Raw genomic sequence first — 20,862 nt, 5'->3', positions numbered from 1 at the left:
ACGGTCCCTGCTGTTAGGAAGTGGTGGGTGTGCATTGAAGATTAAATCTGCTGTCAGTCTTTTCCTCACTCCTTCTCTTCCATCAATGTTTTGTCCCCTGTGATGTTACTCAAAGCAAAAAAGGTTGTTGAGAACTGAGTCAACAAATCCTAGACGTATAAGATGTTTTTAATAGTTGCAATTACAATATTGCATTATGAAATTTATTTGTTACAAAGAATGCTACTCCCAAGACAGAGGATTTTTTCTTCTATTTATAGTTGTCCCTAGGAAAGAAAATCTTTGATTATGGCTTCTAGGAGAAGTCTCAGTTGGTTAATGGTGGGCTTCTATTAAATATTTGTTCAAAGGTAGTAAATAGGATTCTAAATCATATTTATCATTTTGTTTTGAAAAACTTCTTAAAATGAGATTTAATGGATCTGTTTGAGTTACTATGGAATTGTACAATATTAATGATGAATGCCAAAATGAGAAGAATTGTTTTTATAATGTAAAGCATCTCATGAACAGAAAATAGACAAGGCAAACATAGAGAAGGCACCACAGAAACTGAAATTTAGACTGTCCAGTCTCTGCCCTGTCCTCAGGTCGTGGTTTGTCTGGTTTAAGAAAGCTGAAGTGAAATTGGCATCATTAAAAGCATTACCTTCAAATTTCCCAAGCCTTTCTGTGTATTCTTTGATTGTTCTTCCATTTTCCTGAAAGATACCTTTTCTCCCCAGTAATATTGGCCTTGCTTTATCTTGTCTGTTCCTAGGTTCATTCACTTTCTCTAGTGCTGAATAAGACCACAAGTGAGCTTGCCAAAGCAAATGTGTCCAAATTAGTAGCACACCTGGAAATGATTGGTAAGTGGTAGGGGGCGGAGGGAAGCAAACTTGCAAAATCTGGTCAACATTTGAACATTGTGATCACAAATTGATTGTCCTCATGCGCTGAGTAAGGTGTGGCAGTGGCTTGATTGTGGTTACTAGTCTGGCCAGGATTCATGTTGGTGGTTTCCCAAATGCTGGCTTATGGATCAGAATCATCTGGATAGCTTGTTAAAAGTGCAGGTGTTGGCACAACCTCTTCCCTGCTCCTGTCTCTCATCTCCTTCTCAAGAATCTGATTGAGTTGGGATGGAGCCCTGGTGTCTGTGTTTTCAACAAACTCTAGGGTGCCCATATAACTTTTTTTTGTTCAAATTGAGATATTTTTGAGAGTTAAAGGGGACATCATTAATATAATTACACCTGGAAAACAGGCATACAGCAGGGCTGTCTCTGGGAAACCAGAGGATATGACTGCATCTAGAGTCATAAATTGGGGGGAGCTACCAGTAGAGGTGATGGTATTATGCAGGAGATACTGTAGCAAAGCTGGCATTCTTTATTCTGTGTTTTTGAGACAAGGTCTCGCTTGGTCGCTCAGGCTGGAGTGCAGTGGTGCAATCTTGGCTTGCTGCAGACTCTGCCTCCTGGATTCAAGCGATTCTCATGCCTCAGCCTTCCAAATAGCTGGAATTACAGGTGCATGCCACCATGACCGGCTAATTTTTGTATTTTTGGTAGAGACGGCGTTTCACCATGTTGGCCAGGCTGGTTTCGAACTCCTGGCCTCAAGTGATTTTCCTGCCTCTGCCTCCCAAAGTGCTGGGATTACAGGTGTGAGCCACAGCACCTGGCCAGCATTCTCTCTAATGGGACTTTATAGGTTAAAATTCTTAGTCGAATACAAGTGATCAACTACATCAGGTCCTAAATAGGATTTTTAAAAAATAATATTTTAACTTATTTTTTTAAACTATAGAGACAGGGTTTCACCATGTTGGCCAGACTGGTTTCAAACTACTGGGCTCAAGCCATCCATCCACTTTGGCCTCCCAGAGTGCTGGGATTACAGGCGTGAGCCGCTGTGCCCAGCCTAAATAGTGGAGATTTATAAAGTGTGAAGTAAAACATTTTTCCTTCCCTAATTATTGAAGATTACAAAGCTCACATGTTGATGCTGTAGTAAAAACAAGAATGTCTTTTGGGGAGGGAATGAACTGAGGCTGAAGTTTCATGCCTTGTACAATTATTTTAGAAAAGCCTCTTAGAGGAGATTGGCTTTTTTTTTTTTTTTTTTTTTTAAACAGCGTATTCCTGTTAATGGCCTTTAAGATTGGTAAAAGCTTGGGTATTTTTGTTAGAAGACATTAGGTATCTAAAATAAGTATGTGGCTGGGCATGGTGGCTCACGCCTGTAATCTCAGCACTCTGGGAGGCTGAGGTGGGAGGATTGTCTGAGGTCAGGAGTTTGAGACAAGCCTGGGCAACATAGTGAGACCTCATCTCTACAAAAAATAGTGAAAATTAACCGGTTGTGGTGGCCAGTGCCTGTAGTCCCAGCTACTCAGGAGTCTGAAGTGGTTGGATTGCTTGAGTCTGGAAGGTCAAGGCTGCAGGGAGCCACGATTGTGCCACTGCACTATAGCCTGGGTGACAGACTGAGACCCTGTCTCAAAAAACAAAAAACAAAAAACTCTGTCTTTGATTCATTGGGAGCTGAACTAGCATGCCAAATATACCTTAGTAATTGTTTTATAACGATAATTATGATAATAAATTTTGTTTTACAGAGACAACAGTTCAGAATATTCCTTTTTAGTATCCATACAGTGTTAATAATGACTCATTATATGTTCACATTCTAATTGTACATGTTTCAGTCACCTCTTCTTTCTTCTTTTCACCTTCCAGAAACTTCACTTATATACAGAGTAGTTTCAAATCTGTGTCTTCGGTATCTGTCTATCTCATTAATTTTGGTCTTTCATTAAATCACAGTGAAACACACTTAATGTTGCTTGAATACCTGACGTGTTTCTGACACTTCCTCCTTTATTCTTTTATCCAGAGTATAATTAATAGAGCTAATGATGTTTAATTCTAGTTAGGGGTCTCATCTCAGAAAGCCTCAAGTTTCTGTCTGTATTTATAAAGGTTTTATCTTTTAAATGTGTAATGTTACCATATTATTTCAGTCCCCTTTGGACTTCTGCATTGAGACTTTTTCTTTTCTTCTCTTTTTGCATTGAAACTTTGTTTTAAATATTGTAAAAAATATTTTTCTGGGTATATTGGAATATGAAAATTTGCTTTTGATGTTTGATTACAAAGTGAAAAATCTGAGGCATGTGTATAACAGCTTTTGTTCCAGACATATTTAAGTTGTGTGACAAAAAAGATACATAGTAACGTGTTCTAACTTTATCATCCTTAGAGGGAGACCTGGCCTTACAGGGCAGCATTGGGAGTCTGTCTCTAAGTGACCTCACATCCCATGGAGAGTTCTACAGAGAACGGTTCACTACCAGTGGTGAAGAAGCACTCATCTTCCAGACTTTTAAGTAAAAATCTCGATCTTTTTCTGACTTAATATTTTATCATAATACTTACTGTTTCAGATTCTTGTTGGCTAGACAATGAAGAAAACTTTTAAAGAATTTTACCTTCTTAGAGGTGAAATTGAAAAGTTATGGTTATGAGGAGTCCTTCCTGACTTTAAATTTCATTAAAATGGATCTGTGTTGAAGTGGGCTACTTAAAACTTCGTAAACAGATGGGGTATGAGTTAGGTGCGGTGGGTCACACCGTAATCTAAGCTCTTTGGGAGGCCAAGGCAGATGGATTGCTTGAAGCCAGGAGTTTGAGACCACCCTGGGCAACATAGGGAGACGCTGTCTCTACAGAAGAAGAAAACCATCTGGGTGTGGTGGTATGCAACTGTAGTTCTAGCTATTTGAGAGGCTGAGGTGGGAGGATTCTTTGATCCCAAGAGTTGGAGGCTGTAGTGAGCCATGATTGTGCTACTGCACTCCAGCCTGGATGACGGAGGGAGGCCTTGTCTCAACACACACACACACACACACACACACACCCCAGATAGGGTTTGATTGAATAATTCTGATTCCTGATAGCCCTTGGCTCTCAGGCCAGTTTTCCATGAACTTGCTGTGTGTCCTGAGACAAGTCACGTAGTCTTCATGCAGCAGTTTTTCTATCTATAAAGGGGACTGGATCATTAGAACATTTCTGAGCTTCCATGTAGCTCTAAAAGTTGTGGAATGATTTCAGCCTCAGAAGGTTGTTGATGATAGGAGTTCATTATGCATTTTTGTTTATAAACATGATCTATATTGAATTGTTTCTATGTTAGATTTTAGAAAGGAATCTTTAGGCCTGTCTGGTTATTAAATAATTATTTTCTCAGGGCCGGGCATGGTGGCTCACGCCTGTAATCCCAGCACTTTGGGAGGCTGAGGCGGGCAGATCACCTGAGGTCAGGAGTTCGAGACCAGCCTGGCCAACATGGTGAAATCCTGTCTCTACCAAAAATATAAAAATTAGCTGGGTGTGGTGGCGGGTACCTGTAATCCCAGCTAGTCAGGAGGCTGAGGCAGGAGAATAGCTTGAACCTGGGGGGTGGAGGTTGCACCACTGCACTTTAGCCTGGGTGACAAGAGCGAAACTCCATCTCACAAAAAAAAAAAAAAAGAATTCTTTTCTCAGAAAATAGGGAGTTTAAAATGGTGGTTTTCAACCTTTTTTTTTCTTTCTCTCTTTTTTTTAATCTAAGAGGTATTAGAAAATATAGATGTTCAGGTCTGCCTCTGTATATTCTGATTTAATTGGTCTAGGGCCATGCTTAGTCTCTCTTTTTTTTTTTTGAGATGAAGTCTCCCTCTGTCACCCGGAGTGGAGTGCAGTAGTGTGATCTCACCTCAGTGCAACCTCTGCCTCCCAGGCTCAAGTGATTCTCCCACCTCAGCCTTCCGTGTAGCTGTGACCACAGGCATGTGCCACCACACCCAGCTAATTTTTTGTATTTTTGTTAGAGATAGGGTTTCACCATGTTGCCCAGGCTGGTCTCAAACTCCTGAACTCAGGTGATCTACCTGCCTCGGCCTCCAAAGTGTTGGGATTACAGGCGTGAGCCACCGTGCCTGGCCAGTCTTTTTTTTTTTTTTAAATAACATGCTGATGTTCAACCAAGGTTGAGAAGAACTGTTTCAAGAAGATGTCTGAGGGCTTTTCATTTTTAGGGGGGTTATATTATACCCTGCTGAGAATGGATTTGTTTGTATTATGTACCTCGGTGTCATGACTCTAAAATAAATCAGATAATTAATGGAAAATTCTTAATTTTCCACCTAGCCCAAAATAAGTACTCAGCCATGTTGGTTGACTGTGTCCTATTTAATAATGTTTTTATGGCACCATGCTGCATTAAATTCAGAACAATTTGAGAAGTCTGCTAATTTATCTTTGACTATAGATTCCAGAACTCTTTGACTTACATTCAGCTGAAGTAGAAGGATGTCTTTCTGCCTCCAGAAGACAGTTTTTCCAAGAAACATTGAATCCGATGCCTAATTTTCTTTACCTATTAATTCATGGCCTTATTTTTATTGTTTTTCACGCTTGTATCCTCGCAGTCTTTGCCAGGAACATGGTGAGCAGGCATACTTACTTTCAGGGCAGGGAAAAGGGGCAGGGAGAAAGGTCAGAACCTCAGGTGGCCTCTGAGTGACCTCAGTGCTAGAGCTGTCCACCTATTTCTACTCCTGGCTATCACACCTTTATCCCGTCATGGAAGCTTACAAAGGGAGTAATTATTAGAGTTTGCTTTGTAAAGCCTAATTTTGGATTTCCATTTAATAATTAAAGCTGTTTTTAGGGAAGCCCCTCAACCAACCTGAGTTTTCTTGAAATACTAACTTGTGTCTTGCTGTTATCTGAGTCACACTTTTATCCTAATTCTTAGGTACGGGCGGCCTGACCCTCTGCTCCGGAGAGAACACGACATTCGCGTGAGCCTCCGGATGGCCTCTGTGCAGTACGTGCATACTCAGCGTTTCCAGGCGGAGGTGGTGGCCTTCATTCAGCATTTCACTCAGCTGCAAGATGTCTTAGGGCGCCAGCGAGCTGCTATTGAGGGGCAGACGGTAGGTAGCCTGGGCCCTCTAAGCTGCTTTTCCAGTTTGACTGATCAGTAGAACTTTTAGGCCTCTAGAGATAAATCTGGAAGAGTAAAGGTAATTTATCCTTGCTAATATGTTCTCCATGTAGATTAGCTGCAGAAATCTTTGCGTAATTGGAGAGCTTTATTCCTTATTTATTGTATCTCACTTAAATTACCTCCAAAGTTTAGCTTTCACTTTCTGAAAGAAAAAAGATAAGGGAGATTTACAAAGAACACTACGACTTCTGGTCCCTTTTAGGACTTCAGTGGGGATGTTTCTCTTGGAAAGTGGTAGGTTTTTTCTAAATACAATAGATCAGAAGTTCCAAACTGAGTTCGTGGCACCTGTGGGGTCCTGGTAGTTTATTCATGGCACATCCTAGGCCAAAGGAAGCACCTAATGGTATTCCCATTTACAAAGTAAGTCAGTCTAAACAACGTGACAAGTACAACATCCTAACAGCTTAATAGGTGTTTGAAAAAATAGTAACACATAAATGGAAAGAATAATATTTGATTTCATTCTTAAATAACCACAATGACTGGTAGGAGGTATGTGCCTCTTGGGTACTGCATAACTTCTCAAACTTGGAATCAGGTTGGACATTACAACCCTTACTTCCTGTCCACATTTATCTTCTTATGGTACTTGCTTTTTATCACAGCAACCGCTGAAGACCCAGCTTCGCAAAGGTGAGACCTTACTGAAAGGAGTATAGAATGATCTATTATTGAATGCTAGCTACCACAAGCTACTAGTTAGTGCAGTGTCTGGCAGATGTTGTTTTTCCTTCAAAAATTTAAAATGTCCTGGCAGCCAGGCGTGGTGGCTCATACCTGTAATCCTAGCACTTTGGGAGGCCGAGGCGGGCAGATCACGAGGTCCAGAGATCAAGACCATCCTGGCCAACATGGCGAAACCCCGTCTCTACTAAAATACAAAAATTAGCTGGGCGTGGTGGCGCCTGCCTGTAGTCCCAGCTACTTGGGAGCCTGAGGCAGGAGAATCCCTTGAACCTGGGAGGTGGATGTTGGAGTGAGCCGAGATGGTGCCACTGCACTCCAGTCTGGTGACAGAGCAAGACTCCATCTCAAAAAAAAAAGTCCTGGCAGCTCCAAGCCTTCACCACCCTGTGGTGTCTCAGTGCAGTTTGGGAACCACAGAAAATAACAATGTACTTTTGTAAAAACATGTTATTTCTCCTTTTTTTAAAAAACTTTATGGCCGGGCGTGGTGGCTCACACCTGTAATCCCAGCACTTTGGGGGTCGAGACGGGCAAATCACTTGAACTCAGGAGTTTGAGACCAGCCTGGGCAACATGGAGGAACTCCGTACAAAAAAATACAGAAATTAGCCAGGCGTGGTGAGGCATGTGCCTTAGTCCTAGGTACTTGGGAGGCTGAGGTGGGAGGATGGCTTGAGCCCAGGAGGTGGAGGCTGCAGTGAGCTGAGATCATGCCACCTGCACTCCAGCCTGGGTGACAGAGCCAGACCATGACTCAAAAAAAATAAAAATAAAAATAGGCAAAATATTATAATTTAATAAATAGATACTGTCTTTATAGTGGCAGCATTTTTAAACATTACATTTTAATTTAAATAAAAAATGTTTGACTGTGTTAGATATTGATTTGGTACAGTAGCAAAGTGAAAAAGGGCGTTTGGGGAAAAGTCCCCTCAGTTACTTTTCTCCAACCATCTAGTTTCTCTCCCTGGGAGCAACAAGTACTGTCAGTTTCCTGTGGATCTTCCAGAGAATGCATTTTTAAAAATAGAAAAGCAGCATAATCAAATGATAGAAAATCTGGAAAAAAGAATCATGCTAGTATCTCTGCACTATAGCATATTTTAATTTGTTTGTTTGTTTTTTTTAATACATTTTTCTATGAATTTACTCATGGAATATATAATCTTTTTTTCTTTCTTTAAAAACTAAAAAAAAATTTGAGTGTTTTATACCTATAAAAGATTATCTGTAGCATGTCTATATGTTACAGAGTATAATAATAAGATGAACATCTGTGAACCTGCCTCTAAACTGAAAATTAGAACATCAGGAAGATAGCTGCCTGCATATGCTGTGTTCCTTCCCTATTCTGTTCCCCTGTTCCCCTGTCAACTCCTCAGGTAACCACTCTGATGATTTTTGGGTCTATAAGATCCTTTAAAATTAAAAAGACAAAATTCCTAAACCGTATATTTTGCTTTGCTTGTGATCTCTATAAGAATGGCATTAAACCGTATTTAATGTTCCATGACTTGCTTTTTCCCCCACTTAGTGTGTTGGTAAGATTCATTCATAGTTACCTACAATAGCATTTATTTTCACCATTGCATTTCATTCTGTGTATAAACGATTTATCCATTTTCCTTTGGAACATTTGGGTTGTTTACAGTGTTTAGCTCTTGTGTACAGTGAGTCCTGATACACATACTTGAGACTTTCTCTGATTTCTGAGATACCTGGCAGTGGAATTACTGAGCCATAGGGTGTGCACATATTTATCTTCACTAGATAAAGCCAGATCGTTTTCCAAAACAGCTGTCTCAATGATAGTCTCCCATCAGCAGTGTATAATAATTTCTTTTAATTCATATCTTTGCCAACACTCTTATTGTCCAACTTTTTATTTGATATAAAATGATACTACATTTATGGTCTGCATGTGCTTTTATAAAATAATTTAGATTCAGAAATAGCATACAGAGTATCAAGTATGTCAAACACACTGATTTTATACATGCACTTTTAGAATCCAGCTATTTTTCCTAGCTTTTTTTAGAGTCTTTTTCCATCTTGCTTTGCATTTTTCATAGATATTCTGTATAGCAACTATATAATCTATTAGTTTAACCATTTTCCTATTTTTAACATTTAAATTGCTTTCAGCTTTTCATTCTTATGACTAATGCTTCTGTGAATCTCTTTACAGAAGTGAAGTTTTTTTTCACTTTTTGAATTATGTTTATAGTATTGATTCCTATAAATGGTACTGTTTTATCAAAGTTATGAACATTTTTGTGACTCTCAATACAACTCTGCTAAATATTTTCTGTTAGAATTGTTATGTGCATTTAAAACAGTTATTTTTACATGTGTGGTTGAAACAGTAGTAAGTCTTATGGTGCTGAATCATTTGGGTTAGGAAATGAGACACTTGTACGTTACTGAGTAATTGGGTTTAACTTCCTGGGTTAAGCAGAGTTGAACAATAAGTCTCAAGTTTTGCTTTATGAAATTATATAAGACAAGTAGGAGGTTAAAGGAATGTCTTTCTATTTTGAACATTGTTCAATATGTAGGCTTTGAAAAAAAGCTTATCTTCTCAAGAATCTTTAATTCTAGCTGTTTGAATTAGGTTTATATGAGCTAAGATCTACTTTTATTTGCTGATAAGAGGCTATTTTGTTTGAAATTTAAATTTCTTTCACCTTGTATTGGTGACACGTGTTTTTGACATGTAGTTGACTTTTTATTCCTACATTTTCTGAGGTCTGTAAATAATGATTCAGTGGGACTTTGAATTTCTTTTTATTCTTAATGTTTGAAGTGATAAGAGTATCAGTTGTACGAGATAATTTGGCCAAATATAAATGATTTCCCGTATGTTTTACCCCGGAAGTATGATGCAGTTTTCCTATGGCTTCCACTTTACATATAACCTCTTATATTTGTTACACTTCTTCATTCACCTAGCAACTGGTATTGTAAAGCAATACTGCACCCTTAGAAATCTTGGGACAAATATCTTGAGTGTAGGTTTTGCTACCATAAGCTATATGACCAACAGGGAGTTATTTTTCTTACTATTCTTCCCTTGATTCAGTTATAGTAGGAATATGGAGGTAGCAGAAATAAGTAGCCTGTACTTTTGGCAATAACTATTTATATTAACGATGCTTTGGAGTTTTCAAAGTGCTTTCCTCACATTATCTCATTTGATCCTTACAACAACCCTGTTTGTTCATTTCTTCTGTAATTTAGGAATGAATGTGTCATGCAGCTTGCCAGATGCTAGGAACAGAGTGGAAAACAAGAAAGACAAGGTCATTGCCTTGATGGAGTTTATATTTCAGTGGGAGGATATAATCAAAGAAAAAAAGATAATTAGTTATGATAATACCTAATGAGGCAGTGGTCAGCAGATGTGTTCCTTTCATTTTTTTTTTTTTTTTTTTTGAGATGGAGTCTCGCTCTGTCGCCCAGGCTGGAGTGCAGTGGCCGGATCTCAGCTCACTGCAAGCTCCGCCTCCCGGGTTTATGCCATTCTCCTGCCTCAGCCTCCCGAGTAGCTGGGACTACAGGCGCCCACCACCTCGCCCGGCTAGTTTTTTGTATTTTTTTTTTTTTAGTAGAGACGGGGTTTCACTGTGTTAGCCAGGATGGTCTCGATCTCCTGACCTCGTGATCCGCCCGTCTCGGCCTCCCAAAGTGCTGGGATTACAGGCTTGAGCCACCGAGCCCAGCTATTCCTTTCATTTTATAACTGAGGAAACATTGTTAACTCTTAGCCCTGGTTGTCTGGTTCATGATTCAGAGTTTTTTCCATTAACGTATAACCGAATGCATGTTAAAGATGTAAGCGCTAGTCAGGATGCCTGTATATACAAAAATACGTAGCTGTGTGTAGAGGAAAAAAAGACTGAAAAGAGATGGTGTTGATGTGGTAATAATAGCTGTTACATTTTCACCTCAGTTTTTGAATGTATTGTCTCATTTAATCCCTACACCTCTTTGAGGTAGGGCTTAGGCTTATTATTATTCCCATTTTATAGATAAGGAAACTGAGGTACAGAGACTTTAACGACTTAACCAAGATAACCAAGCTAACAAGTGGCTAGGGGTTTATTAGTTTTATCTTTTAAAATAACTAACTTATTCAGGCCTATATTATGTCTGAGGCATACTCTCAGCCAATAGACCACCTGTTCTTCTAAAGAAGGTGTATTCTGGGCTGGGCACGCTCACACCTGTAATCCCAGCACTTTGGGAGGCCGAGATGGATGGATCACATGAGGCCAGGAGTTTGAGACCAGCCTGGCCAACCTGGTGAAACCCCGTCTCTCCTAAAAATACAAAAAACAGCGGGGCGTTGTGGCGCGTGCCTGTAATCCCAGCTACTTGAGAGGCTGAGGCATGAGAATCTCACTTGAGCCCGGGAGGTGGAGGTTGCAGTGAGCTGAAATTGTGCCACTGCACTCCAGCCTGGGCAACACAGCAAGACTCTGTCTAAAAAAAAATATATATATATATATATACACACACACACACACACACACATATATATACACACAGACACACACATATATACACATATATATATGTTCTGTGGTTTTTGGGTGCAGTCATAGTCTATAAAATGTTTAATTGATTTTTCTCTAATTGTCGGTTTCCTATATCATTGACTTATGCTTTTTATTTTCTTCCTTCTACTTCAGGTTTAATTTGCTTTTGTTTTTCCAGCTGCTTAAAGTGGAAGCTTTCAATTTCTGATTTTTAAGTCTTTATTGCTTTCTAAAGTAATGGTGTACATTTTTCTCTAAGCATTGTTTTAAGTGTATGCCACAAATTTTAATGTATTATGTCTTTCTTATTTTAGTGAAAATATTTTTCTATTTCCCTTGTGATTTCTTCTGACCTAGGGGTTATTTAGATGTGTGTAGTTTATTTTCCAAATATTTGGGGATTTTCCATTATCTTGTTACTGATTTCTAATTTAACTCCATGGTGGTCAGAGAATGTGCTCTGTATAATTTTAATTATTTTATAAACTCATGAAACTTTTGGGAATCTGAGGTTATTTGGTGGTGAAATTAGGGAATTAATTATCCTCTGAGCCAATTTTCCTTCCTCTTTCAGGTGAGAGATCAAGCTCAGCGCTGTTCACGGGTTCTCCTGGATATTGAAGCTGGTGCTCCCGTTCTTCTGATCCCAGAAAGTTCCAGATCAAATAATCTGATTGTAGCAAATTTGGGGAAGTTGAAAGTCAAAAATAAGTTTCTGTTTGCTGGTTTTCCTGGCACATTTTCCCTACAAGATAAGGTGAGCATCAATATCCATTTCCTTTTCTGTTCAGCTAGTATTTGATCACTAATGGAAAAATTTGTATGCTGCTGTAAGATGATCCGTAATTGCTATTACTTTTGTAGGGTATGTGGCTTGAAGAATTTTTTTTTGGACATTTTATTGACGTTTCCATTAACCTTATGAATTGAGGTAGTGTAAATTGTAACTCTTAGTAACTGTAGGTAGTAAGCTGTTTTAGCAAACAAACCAGTGGAATCAACCTTCCATCTTTTTATAATGCTTTCTTTATATAAAAGCATTCCTTCTATAATATGAATGTTTTAGACTCTGTGGCTTTTTTCACAGGACGTGATTGGCCTATGGTTTACTTGAAGCCATTTAAAAATGTCTTAATAATAACATACAGTATATTGCTTTTCAGTTTTAAGTTACTGTGGCACCTTTTTTTTCCAACTTTTATTTTAGATACAGGGGGTATATGTGCAGGTTTGTTAGATGGGTATATTGCACCCAGATAGTGAGCATAGTACCCAATAGGTAGTTTTCTGACCCATTCCCACCACCCCCCAACCCTGCTCTAATTGATGTTAAACAAGTAAATGTGTTTTCCTGAGTTTTGTGAGCTCTCTTAGCAAATCATAGAACCTCAGGAGGGTATCTGTTGTTCTCATATTTATGTCCATCCATGAATACTCAAATGTTTAGCTCCCACTTACAAGTGAGAACATGAACATGGGGCATTTTCTTTTTTTTTTTTTTCTTTTTTTCTTTTTGAGACAGAGTCTCACTCTGTTGCCAAGGCTGGAGTGCAGTGGCACCATGTCAGCTCACTGCGACCTCCGTCTCCTGGGTTTAAGCAATTCTCCTGCTTTAGCCTCCCGAGTAGCTGAGACTACAGGTGCCCACTACCACACCCACTGAGTTTTTATGTTTTTAGTAGAGACGGGGTTCCACCATGTTTGCCAGGCAGGTCTCAAACTCCTGACCTCAGGTTATCCACCTGCCTCGGCTTCCCAAAGTGCTGGGATTACAGGCGTGAGCCACCGTTCCCGGCCGCATTTGCTCTTCTGTTCTACATTAATTTGCTTAGGATTATGGCTTCCAGCTCCATCCATGTTGCTGCAAAGGACATGATTTCATTCTTTTTTATGGCTGTGACTTGCCCATTTCTCGGAACAGTGTTTGGAGGTAATTAGGATGAGGACTGTTGTTATTTGTGGTTTACGTTAGGGGAAACTAGGATTCTTTGAGAATAAACAATAAAAATGGAAACCCCTAGTAATTCACAGACCCTTAAAGCTGAGAGGACCTTTTAGATGGTCTGATTAGTCCCCCTTCATCCATTTTTGCATTTGAGGAGACTGAGTGACATTTCTGGAACCAGAGATGAGGCCTTGTCATTCCTGGTGTGTGTTTTCATCATTCCTTGCTGGTTTCCACAGCAGCTCTTCAGTCTATTTGCTTATTCCTTGCAAACTCACTTTACTGTGTCAGGAAAGCACTTACTAAAATTCCCAGCTACTTATGCCTATTTTTAGTATAATAGCTAATAACATAGGGAGAGAGATGGCCTTTGAGATGTATGTAAGATTTGATTGTAAGATTTTAAAACTGCCAAAAATAGGAATACATAGCTGCTATTTGCTGAATGCTTATTACATATCAGCCAGTGCTGTGCTCTTTACATAAAAGGAAACAGCTCCTAATGCTTCTGACACCAAATGAGTTGGATTTTCCCCCATACTAACCATTTTCCAACTGTGAAGATACCAACTGGTCTATAATTTAATTATGACACTAACCACTTGGAGTTAGGGTAAGACCCCACAGGTCCCTAAAGACTGCTCCCCACTCAGACACCAATCACAAGTCCAGGTCTCCTGTACGTCTGACGGACTAGCTATATACTTGGGGTTCCCACAGTGCCTCCTGAGGTTCAGTAATTTGCTGTAGTGGCTCATAGAACTCAGGGGAACACATTTACTGGTTTAGTATGAAGGCTGTAATAAAGGATACAGCCAGATGAAGAGGTGCGTAGGGCAAGATCTCGTAGCTTCCCGAACACAGGAGCTTCTGTGCCATGGAATTGGGGTGCTCCATCTCCTGGACTGTGGATGTATTCACCAACCTGATAGCTCTCTGGACCCTATTGTTTAGGCTTTTAATGGCGTCCCCATTACATGGGTATAATTAAATAAATCATTGGCCAATTTTGAGTAGGCTCAATCTCTAGCCCCGCTGCTGTCTCTGGAGGTCTGGGCACTAAAACTGAAAGTTCCATCCCTCTAATCACGTTGCCCGTACTTCCAGCAACCGCCATTCTAAAGCTATTTAGGGGCTTTTAGCCACCAGTTATCTCATTAACATACACAAGGACATTTTATCACTCTGGAGATTCCAAGGGTCTTAGAAGCTCTTGTGTCAGGGACTAAGACCAAATACAGTCATGGTCCCTTAGCTACAGGGAGCTACTTGGGAGAATGGTGCATCCTTAGGTGATTTCCTTGCTGTGTGATCATTGTAGTGTCCTTACACAAACCGAAATGGCTTAGCATACTGCACACCTAGGCTCTGTGGTGTAGCCTGTTGCTCCTGGACTACAAACCTGTACAGCACAGTACTGTGCTGAATACTGTAGGTAGTTGTAACACCATCGTAAGTATTTGTGTATCTGAACATATCTAAATATAGAAAAGATAAAAAACTACTGCATTATAATCTTATGAGACCATCATAGTATATGTGGTCTGTAGTTGACTGAAATGGCATTATGCAGTGCCTAGCTGTGTTTGTGGTAAATGTTTACTTTGAGGCCATACTAAAATTTTTAGGAGGAAATCAGTTCTAGCCAGAATGTGTGACCAAGTTTACCAGGATCATTTTTGTTTCTCTGTCCTTCCTAAAAAGGTAATGGACTGAATTTCCTTATCAGATATATCTATATATGGGTTTACCAGCAGACCCTGAAGTTAGCCTTGGCAGGAGAATTGCCAAAATACTTAAGAAATTTTTGCAAAAGGGTTCCTATTTTTTAAGCCAGATGATAGCACAGAGTTTGTAGTGTTTTAATGAAAAAAATTTCCCTGTATTTGTTTTTGAGGATTTGATTTTAAGTGGCAGTGCATACAAGGATCGCTTTTTCTTCAAGGTATAATGTGCTTTTTTTGCAACCTGACTATTCTGAAAAACCTTATGGGATTCAGCAGTCAATTCACATTCACATGCTTAAAAAAGAAAATGAAAACTAACCCTTTAAAATATCTCATTACTTGAGAAAGCCTGCTTATTAACTTATTTATTTATTTATTTATTTATTTATTTATTTATTTTAGTGTTTGAATTACTTTCCTACTGTGTAAAGAAGTTGTTCTTAAGGCCCATTAAGAAGAATTTCTTTTTTTTTTTTTAGCCCTCACTAGTACTTTCTTGGTGATCTTATTTTATATCCTTAAATCTTGGAAAAACTGTCTTACTAGGTACCAGTGATTGTTCTGTAGAATTCCATAAGGGTTGTTTGGAGTGTGTCGTTTGTTCAAGTATTTGTAACCAGATAAACACATCTGTGAAGTTTACCTCCCCATGTATACAGTTAAATATAATTGATTACAGTCTATATGAAGTGAATAATTACCTTCTTCACCATCCATCATTTTGTATTGGCATTTGTCCTTGAATACATTTGCATGTGTGAGGTTTGTCTAATATGCATTCCAGTGGTTAAAGAACAGGAAATAATCCTGAAATCAAAGCTTGGAGAGGGGTTGTTTGCCCTTGAGTTCCATGACTCCTGTGTGTTTGGAATTGTTTTACATAAATCCATGTCTTAATGAGTACAAGATTGAGTTTTTTTGCATATGATTTTATTTCATTTTTCTCAACCATAGCTTATGCTTAAACCACAATTTCTAAGTCAAAGTCTTTCAAAAGCTTTGGGTTAATCTTCTCAAACCACTGATTTATTTAAACCAACTACAGAGAGGATGTAGAGATGAATCAAATGAAAGGGCAACAAACACTTTACAGAGTTTAAATAAACTAAGTGAGAGGGAAAGGTTTTAATGTTGAAATACTTGAATAATGACATTTACCTAGTAATCTGCCTTGCAAAAAAAAAAATTGCAGAAAGCAAGAACTAGTTTCTTTTACTTGTAATTACTACTTGAGAGAACTGTGAAAGGGAGCAGTATTTTTGTATTCTTTTCCAAAGCTGAGAGGAGTCAACATAAAAGGCAGCCCTAGAGGGAGAGCCATCCTTCCTCTCCTCTCAGATGCATTTGAGAATGGCATGATGGGAACCATGATGCTATGGGAGCCACGCAGACATGTAGCTCTGAGGCCTCCAAGAAGAAGCCCTGGGAAGCTTAAGTCAATTATTGAATTGTTCTGGTGAAATAGATTTTCCTCTGTTAGCAATTAACTGAACGAAGGTACTAAGTGTGTAAGAAGGGTAGTATTTTCAATAGAATTACTGAATCTATTTTCTTCTCTGTTAGCCTTCTTAATTTGTATGCCCTTGAGCAGAAACATCATAGGAATGGCTGACCTCTTTTGTTTTCCATTTTGTTTTCATTTCCAGTTACTTAGATGGGAAATGTAAACCCATGAGGGGGGACGTCTAGAAAGTACAAACACATTGGAGCCATGTTGTCATTAGATGTCTTTTCTTAGAACAATATGCCCCTCCCCAACAGCAAAGCAACAAGCTATCATATAGCTGGGAGACTTGCTTTTGCTGCATTTGACCTCGATTAAACCACTTGAAGCAATTGGCATCTTCACATTTGCTCTTGAGCCAAGAGATGGTATCTTCCTGCAGAAGTTTTCAGCAAGTATTGAACTATGTATAACATCTCTGCTGATAATTTTTTGTGGCAGTAAATGTCATGATCCTGGTAGCCTCTTGTTTATGGGATCTGGGAGGCCGAGGGAAGTGCAACTATTAGAGTCTTTGAAGACGCTGGGGACTGGGATAGGACTTTGGAGATATTAAAGATAGAGTCCCACCACCAGTGCTCCCCGCTTCCCATTTCCTGCATTCTAGTTTTATTTTGTTTCTTCCCAGGAATCTGTGCCTTCAGCTTCCCCAACAGGTACTCCCAAACACAGTCTGAGAAAAACGACAAGCACGGAGGAGCCCAGGGGAACCCATTCCCAGGGGCAGTTCATGACGCCTCTTGCTGGAATGAGCCTGGGAAGCCTGAAGAGTGAGTTTGTGCCCAGTACCTCCACCAAGCAGCGAGGGCTGCAGCCCACACTGTCTGTTGGCCAAGTGTCCAGTAGTCCAGGTAAAAGAGGAGAAAAGCCACGTAATACTGAAGGTGGGGAAATTCACAGGACTGTTCAGGAACCTGAGTGGGGGGCGCACATTGTGTTCAAGCAGACGTTAATGAAGAGATAGCATTTCTTTAACGACGATGAGATTTTGATTTTGCTTTAGAAGGTTTAAGAGTTTTCGGTGTCAATTTATCATTGGATGACTTCTACAGTAGGGTTAAATTAACAAGATACAGTGTAATTAAAGTGATTTTTAGATAGTCTATTAGGACTTTTTTCTTATAGGTGAAAATAGTTGCCACCAGCTAGTGATAGTATAAGTAGAAAGAGTCCTGCATCCTTGCAAGCCACTACCCAGACACTATCCTTGCAAGCCACTAATTCTAAAAAGTATAAAAGAACACATTAAAAAATGTTAGCGTAAATTAGGCAACAACAGAAATGCTGTAGCACAGTGTTTAAAAGACATGAACCATCTGGTTATTGGTGTTCTTCTCTCCACTATAAGAATTAGTCATTCCAAATGAGAGCATTATTTTGGAGGCTTTTCTGGTTTTCTGTATTTTTTTTTCCCCCCTTGAGACAGGGTCTCTCACTGTTTCCCAGGCTAGAGTGCAGTGTTGTAATCATGGCTCACTGCAGCACTGACCTCCTGAACTCAAGCGATCCTCCCACCTCAGCCTCCTGAGTAGCTGGGACTACAGGCATGCGTCATCACACCCAGCTAATTTTTTTTTTTTTTTTTTTTTTTTGCGTTTTTTGCAGAGACGGGGTTTCACCATGTTTCCCAGGCTGGGACTTAAACTCCCGAGCTCAAGTCATCCTCCTGCCTTAGCCTCCCAAAGTGCTGGGGTTACAGGCGTGAGCCCCCATGCCCGGCCTCTTTTCTGTTGTTAAATGTGTTCTGGATGAATGATGCACCCGATAAGTGGGAGCTGCTCTGAGCTGCTAGAGAGGGAGGCAGAATATGAGCTGCAAAGATCAGTCCAGTGTGTTGGGACTTTGCAAGATGCAGGACACTAGTTGAGAGAGGCTGCTGAGTGTCTTGTTACATAGATTTGAGGAATTGTTAGCTCTCTCTGGTACCTTATAGTCCTATAGGTGACAGGAAAGTGGTTTTAATTATGTTGATCATTCAACAAAATAATTTTCATCACCATAGTAGTAGTTGTGAAACACTATGTGCCAAACATTGTGGTGCATTATTTACATTAATTATTTTGTTCACATTACACTCCTGTAGGGTTTTTTTTTGTTTTGTTTTGAGACGGAGTCTCACTCTGTCGCCCAGACTGGAGTGCAGTGGTGCCATCTTGGCTCACTGCAAGCTCCACCCACTGGGTTCACGCCAGTCTCCTGCCTCAGCCTCCCGAGTAACTGGGACTACAGGCGCCTGCCACCACGCCTGGCTAATTTTTTTGTGTTTTTTAGTGGAGATGGGGTTTCACCTTGTTAGCCAGGATGGTCTCGATCTCCTGACCTCGTGATCTACCCCCATTTCACAGATGAAGAGGCAAAGGCTCGCAGAGATTGGGTAATCTGACTTGCCCAAGGTTATGTAGATAGTATTGGAAGAATTGGACTATGAATTTTGGCAGTCTGACTCCAGAACCGAATTGTAACTGAACATGATACTGCTTGCCAGTCTGTCTGCATGCACTTTTAGAGCACAGAGAGGGCTGCACCTGAGGGCCACTCAGCACATGCTGCCTACCGTCACTGATGTTATGACGTCCGTGATGACTAGGAACAAGGCCAGTCTTACATATGTATCAGTGGATGCCTTTAAGAAGTGATCTGGGGCCGGGCACGGTGGCTCAAGCCTGTAATCCCAGCACTTTGGGAGGCCGAGGTGGGCGGATCATGAGGTCAGGAGATCGAGACCATCCTGGCTAACCGGGTGAAACCCCATCTCTACTAAAAAATACAAAAAAAAAAAAAAAACTAGCCGGGCGAGGTGGCGGGCGCCTGTAGTCCCAGCTGCTCGGGAGGCTGAGGCAGGAGAATGGCGTGAACCCGGGAGGCGGAGCTTGCAGTGAGCTGAGATCCGGCCACTGCACTGTAGCCTGGGCGACAGAGCGAGACTCCGTCTCAAAAAAATAAAAAATAAAATAAAATAAGAAGTGATTTGGGATGTTTTATAGAAAGAAGGTCTCTTTTTTAACAGTATTTCTCCTACTAATTTGCTATTTATTTATGAAATTTCACTATTAATGATATATTGTCTTGGATTAAGACAGTGGTTTTCACACTGTTCCCATATAATCCTAGGAATCCATAGCAGTACCCTAGAGCAGCAGTCCCCAACCTTTTTGGCACCAGGGACCGGTTTCATGGAAGGCAGTTTTTCCGTGGACAGGGTTGGGGATGGTTTCAGGATGAAACTGTTCCACCTCAGATCATCAGGCATTAGATTCTCATAAGGAGCACATAATCTAGATCCCTCGCTTAAAATCTAATCCCACCACTGATCTGACAGGGAGCAGAGCTCAGGTGGTAATGCTCGTTCACCTCCGTCTCACCTCCTGCTGTGAGTACCCGTCCGTGGCCTGGGGGTTTGGGACCCCTGTCCTAGAGAATCTCCAAAGCCTGCTTCATTCCCTTTCCTTACCCCCTTCTACCAGATCAACTCTACATTTATCTATTTCCTGTATTTATCAATGTAACTAACTAATACAAAACTCATTTTTTCAGTGCCCACTTAATGCCAGGTGTTATAATATTTTATTCCCTAGTATATTAACATGCTGTTAGACATGGCTCCTCCTACAGTGCTACTTACAGACTAATGAAAAGACACTGAACATTTAAATATTGATAGATTATAATAAATGTTATCATGGGAAAGACAGAAGAAGAGAGAAGACTGAATTTAGATGAGATGGGAGGGCCGTGCCGCCTGTAAGGCTGTTGAGGCAGCAAAGAGCTTGGCATGTTGGGGGAAACAAAGGACAGTAAGCCTGAGGCTTAGTGAGCAGGAGAGAGAATGGCTTGAAATGAGCTTGGGAAAGAAGGCAGTGGGCTTATGCAGGGCCTCGTAGGGATGTGGGGGAGTTTTACAGAAATAATTTTTTTTTTTTTGAGACGGAGTCTTGCTCTGCCCAGGCTGGAGTGCAGTGGCACGATGTTGGCTCACTGCAACCTCTGCCTCCCGAGTTCAAGCCATTCTCCTGCCTCGGCCTTCTGAGTAGCTGGGATTTGGGCGCCCAACACCACCCCTGGCTAATTTTTATGTTTTTAGTAGAGACTGGTTTCACCATGTTGGCCAGGCTGGTCTTGAACTCGTGACCTCAGGTGATCTGCCTGCCTCAGCCTCCCAAAGTGCTGGGATTATAGGTGTGAGCCACCGCACCCGGCTTACAGAAAGAATTTTGGATTAACCATAGCCAGTAAGTGTATAAAAGAAGTGAATGTTATGGACTGTTTATTTTTTTAAGGATCACTCAGGTATTTTGTGGGGAGAATGGTTTTGTGAGGGCTAGACTGGAATTTTGTAGGTCTAATGGAGGAGAGTTCTTTTTGGTCTGGGCAAGAATGAAGGTGGTTTGGATCTGGTCGGTGGAAATG

At 40.4% G+C, this 20,862-nt stretch overlaps 1 protein-coding gene across 6 annotated transcripts in view; it reads left to right on the top strand.

Moving 5' to 3' along the window:
* Nucleotides 1-20,862, top strand: part of VPS13D (vacuolar protein sorting 13 homolog D) — a 284,839-nt gene that overhangs the window by 58,564 nt on the left and 205,413 nt on the right. For all 6 annotated transcript variants that reach the window (XR_013407652.1, XR_013407651.1, XM_015113831.3 and 3 more), the window contains exons 22-26: nucleotides 761-851; nucleotides 3,250-3,376; nucleotides 5,794-5,974; nucleotides 11,854-12,036; nucleotides 17,084-17,306. Coding sequence is in view for 4 of the 6 variants with exons in the window: in XM_015113831.3 (XP_014969317.3) it covers nucleotides 761-851; nucleotides 3,250-3,376; nucleotides 5,794-5,974; nucleotides 11,854-12,036; nucleotides 17,084-17,306 (805 nt within the window). In the remaining 2 variants the exon portion in view is untranslated. The remainder of the gene's footprint in view (nucleotides 1-760; nucleotides 852-3,249; nucleotides 3,377-5,793; nucleotides 5,975-11,853; nucleotides 12,037-17,083; nucleotides 17,307-20,862) is intronic.

Source organism: Macaca mulatta, chromosome 1 (genome assembly GCF_049350105.2).
Source record: "Macaca mulatta isolate MMU2019108-1 chromosome 1, T2T-MMU8v2.0, whole genome shotgun sequence".
NCBI lineage: Eukaryota > Metazoa > Chordata > Mammalia > Primates > Cercopithecidae > Macaca > Macaca mulatta.
This window is presented reverse-complemented; position numbering and strand designations above follow the sequence as displayed.